The 5,287-nt window shown below is 41.0% G+C and overlaps 1 protein-coding gene across 1 annotated transcript in view; it reads left to right on the forward strand.

Moving 5' to 3' along the window:
• Nucleotides 1-5,287, forward strand: part of LOC140331783 (uncharacterized) — a gene marked incomplete at its 3' end in the record, with an annotated part of 45,334 nt that extends 40,047 nt beyond the window's left edge. Inside the window, 4 exon segments of the mRNA XM_072413060.1 lie at nt 184-315; nt 3,756-3,887; nt 4,039-4,158; nt 4,686-5,287. Coding sequence (XP_072269161.1) covers nt 184-315; nt 3,756-3,887; nt 4,039-4,158; nt 4,686-5,287 — 986 coding nt within the window.

The following is a 5,287-nucleotide window of genomic DNA, read 5'->3' on the forward strand; positions in this document are numbered from 1 at the left end:
GCCAAAGGAGGATATGAGACTACCGAGAGAGGAGGTGTACAGAGAAAAGAGAACCGGTCCAAGGACTGACCCTTGGGGAACACCAACAGTGAGAAGAATGAGAGAGGGGGCATTAACATTTAAAGAAACTTGCCTTGCCTTAGTTGTCACTGTTTTCAGTTTTATATATATTATTTATTTCAGCTACATTTGGAGAGACACCAAGCGATGATTCAACCAATGTTTCTTTTCAAGTCACAAAAAGTGACCACCTCTCGGATATCTGGCAGCCAACTGCAGAAGAGCAGCTTGCTCTCTCCTCCCATAATCCTTCAGGTGAGCAAAAGTTAGGGGTTGGCCTGGGTTTCATAAAATGTGAATGTACATAGCAACAGTTGTGGGTACACACACATCTTGGAATCACCCCCTTCCTGTGGCTGTAACAGATTGTAGCAGCTGTTTGATATCTCACAACTTGATCTGTTCACGTGCCATGTCAGAGGAGAAAGAAAAAAAATCTTTTATGCAAGTCCAAACTCAAATACCATAAATCTCTCATACACACTTTATGAAGGATGTGGTATGAACAGACTGGTTTGAAAGTTCGTACTTCAATCTAATATCTCATGGTAATGAAGTATATATCTAAATTCCTAGAGTTAATGCAACTTGGGAGTCCTTAAATCTGATATTTTTATTTTTTTTCTTTCTCGGGCTAAATACATTTTTGTGAAACCAGCAATAAAAGGCACATTGGTCACTTACTCTGCACTGAATTTAATTCTCAGTGTCATCAGGTTTGCTCAGTTCTCCACATTGGACTACCAACACTTTGTGTAATATGGAGATGGAGGAGGGGTTCCCGTAGTACTGTCCTGTGCTGACAATGCTGCTTATCCATAGATACAGTGCAGAGAGTGTTGTCGTCATAGGACAAGGAAGTGTAGCATCACCGGGTGAAAACAACTGCCTGAAAACATTTTAATAACTAGATTTAAATTGGTTTTCAATTTGAATCCTGTAGAGTAGATGGGGAAAAGAAATACACACTGCCTCCTAATAGCCTTTAAAACAAAATGTTTAGGGCATGTGAAAAACTGACCGTTGTTTTATGGCTGTCCTAACTCTTGTAATGTCACTTCCGCACAAAATCTTGGCTTGTAAATAAATGGAGAAAAATCAAATTTATTCTTATACAGAATACTATTACTTGAGCATTAACCCCATACTACTAATACGCAATCTTTCATTCTAGTGATCTTTAACCTGAAGCGTGAGCCAGTGTTGGTCAGTATGAATGTTTCTTGATCTTTCAGAGAGGCTAACATTGCAGAGGGAAGCCGTCACTTGTGACATAGTGATAGTTCCTCTCCTGCCTATCATATGAATTCTCTGAGCTTGCTCTGCAGCTGTCCTCTAGTCTCATTCACATTTAATCAGTGCTTGCCTGTCGTGTGCGCCGAGCCCTCGAGACTGCTGAGGACGCTATGTTTGTTTCTGTTAGCCAGAAACGGCTGCCCTCTTCTCTCTTGATTTTTAGCTGAGGTGACTGGAGCTGAATTTGCTGACTCACAGGCTGCTACTCCGATTTTCTTCTTTATGGCTTTGTTGTGATCAGCAATCTTGAAACTTTCACTAAACTCAAGACTTTCTCTAAAGAGGCCTCTGTCCGAGCTGTAAGATTCCCTGTGACGTCTGGTGAGCTCGGGTGTCTATCTGTGGGATGGGTGTACATTATTTTAGGCAGTTTTCAGAATGCTTTGTAAAGTTTGTTACAAGCATTCTGTTAAATGATCAGCTTTGCTTTAAGAATACTAAAAAGGATCGAGTCACAGTACTTTGTGTGGTGATATTCTTTTAAGACGTACTCCCCTTCAGGGCTGATTTTGTCCCTATTAGATTATATCTTTAATGTGAAATATGAACTGTTGGTGCACATGATGAAAAGTACAGTACCATGTATAGCTTACAACTGTTTTGCCATCCGTTAAATGACCGTTAAAGTAAAGTATTGTTTACCTGTACTGATAGTATTCCATTTATATAAAAATCTATCTCTTCAAACTCACCTACCCTTCTTATGTCTCATAAACCCTCACTACTTACCCACCATTCCAATTCACCCCTCAGATTGTATGCAGCTTCCCCACCTCTTAGATTGTAAGCTCTTCAGGGCAGGGTCCTCTCCTCCTGTATCTTTCATTTGCCACCCCTATTTAATGTGGCAAATGCTGTGTAATTTGCTGTATAATAATTATTTATTTGTATTCCCTTTCCCATGCAAGACAATCTGTCCAACAAAAGTCACTGTTTCAGGGATTAGACAAACCACATAACACTGCCATGGGTGCTTGCATTTGGCCTAAAACTACTCACTAAATGAAGGGGGGAAAGAAGTGTTGCAGCTACCTAACAAGTTTAAGATGAAGCTGGCTTTTTTTATTTAAACCTAAAAATAAACTGTAAATGTAATTTACAGCGTTTGGCTGCATTAGTTTTACTAATAAGTACAAAAATGCTTGATGATCTTGCTAGAGAAATTGTGTCCTTGCCACTTTATTTTATATAAACTACTTATACCAATCACCTTGTAAAAGAAATGATCAATTGCAGACTAAAGAGGAACTAAACTCAAAATTCCCCAGAACATAAAAAATGCACTTACCTTCAATCCCGCAGGGCAATCTGATCTATCCAGAGGTCTTTCATCGGGTCCCACGTCGTCCCGGCATCCGTCTTCGGGTCCCACGTCGTCCCGGCACTCCATCTTCCCCTCTTCTTCCTACCTCACCCTATCCAGGCGCGAGATAGGGTGACGTAGGTTAGAAAAAACTTGACGATCATGGGATCCGCAATTTTTCCCCCCTTTTCGCGAAATGGTTCTCTGTGTATGCACGCGCCTCCCGGGAGGCTTTGCACTCTTTCTCGATCACCTAGGCTATCAAGAATTAGGGGTGGGGGCGGTGCTGCATCCTTCTCTTTTTTTTTTTTTTTTTTTTTTTTTTTTTATAAAGAAGAAAAAAAAAAAGGTTGTTGCACTTAAAAACAAACAATTTTTTTTACTTTACATAAAAGGCTAGAAAACCCCTTTTGTAAAGTGAAAATTCTTAGTTTAGGTGCGCTTTAATAGAAGTCCAGCTGGTGCAACAACTGTCACTCTACAGATACAGTGAAGTAAGCGTGGATCTGAAGGGACAGAATACCATGTCTATCAAATAATATAAAACCCTGCTCCCTTTTCTTTCCCTTTCTATATGCATATGTATTTTTATGAGTGCTGATGTAATAACCATAGCTCATTTGTTCCAGCTTGCTTGGCATACAATCCTGGAACTGACGTCCTGTTACAAGTATCAGAATCTGACTTCACACATGCAGGCGATGGAACATGCCTTGGCTGTTACATTGCAATTTCTTTGTCAGTAGTAAAGGACATCAGCTTGCTCCTCTTATGAGTAGAAACTGCTGCCATCTTGGACATGATATCAACAGATTGTCATTAGCACGTCACTTGAATAATGGTTTATAACATTCACTTTTTTTGCTACTTCTGACCAGTATATAAAAGGTTATTTAGGTAAGGGAAGTAGATCTGGGCCACTAAAGATAATAGTTAGATATCCCCAGAATAGGACCGTAACTGGTGTGAAATAATGAGCCTAGAAAATATGACTTCAGAAAAGCAGATTCAAAGTGAATAAAATACCACAGCCCTGTAAGTAAGCATTGGAAATATTTTGTTTTAAATTTGAAATTTTTTCTTTTTCATGTTGCAGAACATGGAGATTTGCACTCTCTGAAATCGGAAGATTTTCTGTTTGATGCCCCAGTCTCTGATTCACAGGCAGCCACAGAGAGCCAACTTCTACCTGGATTAGCCAATCAGCAGCTGCAGGATCCTGAGACAGGTGCGAGTGAATTATCAGCTGCAATTCTCTTGATATTTGAATTTTAGAGACCTTGCACACAAAGGCTGTATTTTCATCCAGAGACTAAAGTATCTGGTTTGTATAAGCATTGTGGTTGTGCTTTTATTTAAGAGCCATAAATGTTTTACAGGTTATTTGGGCTATGAAGAGTCGGATGAGGCTCCAGAGTACCTCTCTGTAGACGCACAGAATTTTGAAACGGAAAACTCCTCATTTCTGGACCAGAACACCATTTCCCAGGAACAGGAAGGTAAGTGGGGGAGTAGTAGAGATCACCCATGGATTATTCTAAAATCAATGTATACACAATATGATCAGTACATAAACACGGGGCTGGGGAGCAATTTCTGTACCTTTCATGGTCTTAAATGAACTTCCACAGAAGGTTTGCATTCCAAATCATTCTGGCCTCCCAATAACAAATGCTGCATTTTATTAAGTTATTTGCACTAAATGTGCCATAATAGGAGCTGCTGGGATGGATGGTTTGCAGGCATCTAGCTCCGTATACTGTGTACTGCATATAGTTACATAGTGGGGGATCGTTCCCTCCCCTGAGAAGCCAATAGGATTGCTACCAGCTTTGTTCTTTAACAACCACTAAGCTCTGTTAATATTGACAGCATGGAGTTTTGTATTGGGTGATGGTATTTAGGGGTTGTTGTGGTTTGCTGTATTTTCTGGTTAAGTAATGAGAATAATTATGAAAGCAAGCTTAAAACAAAACCTGATACTGTTAGGTGTTTGGGTTAAATTAATTCTATTTTATTTTTTCAGGGTACTTAAGCCAAGCGGTTGGGACACCAGAAGAATCTTCATGCTACATAGAGGATTCTCCTCCCTCTTCTGAAAGTTGTGTTCCTGGAAGTGCAGAGGATATAATTGCTTATGAAGAGACTGCTCCAGTGCAGCAGAATGAACCATTTGCGGAAACTATAGAGAAAGAACAAGTGCTTTCTGATTACCAGACAAGCCAGAAAGCAACCCCTGTTGCACATACCCAGGAAGAGATCCCAACACCTACTGCTGTGTTACCTGAGGCAGAACTCCTGGTTTCCACTGCTATTCAACTTCAGGAAAAGTCCTCTGCTGATTGCACGCAAGAATCCTTTTCTAACTCCCCAACTTCTCTTGTAGCCCAGATAGAGCTTCCTGCTACCCAAGCAGAGGTGGAGTCTCCTATTTCCCCTGCCCCCAGAGCTCCCTCTCCTAGTGCCCAGGCTGAAACTGTTCCTCCTTCCACTTGTGTTGAAGTAAAGTCGCCGGCCAAACCCGAAACCCTGCCCCTTGCCTGTCCTTTTGCTGAGGCTGAGATAGAGCCCTTCTTCCCTGTTCAGGCCCCGGAGGAGCCTCCCGCCTCGCCAGTTATTCAGGCCCCG

This window comes from Pyxicephalus adspersus, chromosome 5 (assembly GCF_032062135.1).
Source record: "Pyxicephalus adspersus chromosome 5, UCB_Pads_2.0, whole genome shotgun sequence".
In the NCBI taxonomy this organism is placed as follows: domain Eukaryota; kingdom Metazoa; phylum Chordata; class Amphibia; order Anura; family Pyxicephalidae; genus Pyxicephalus; species Pyxicephalus adspersus.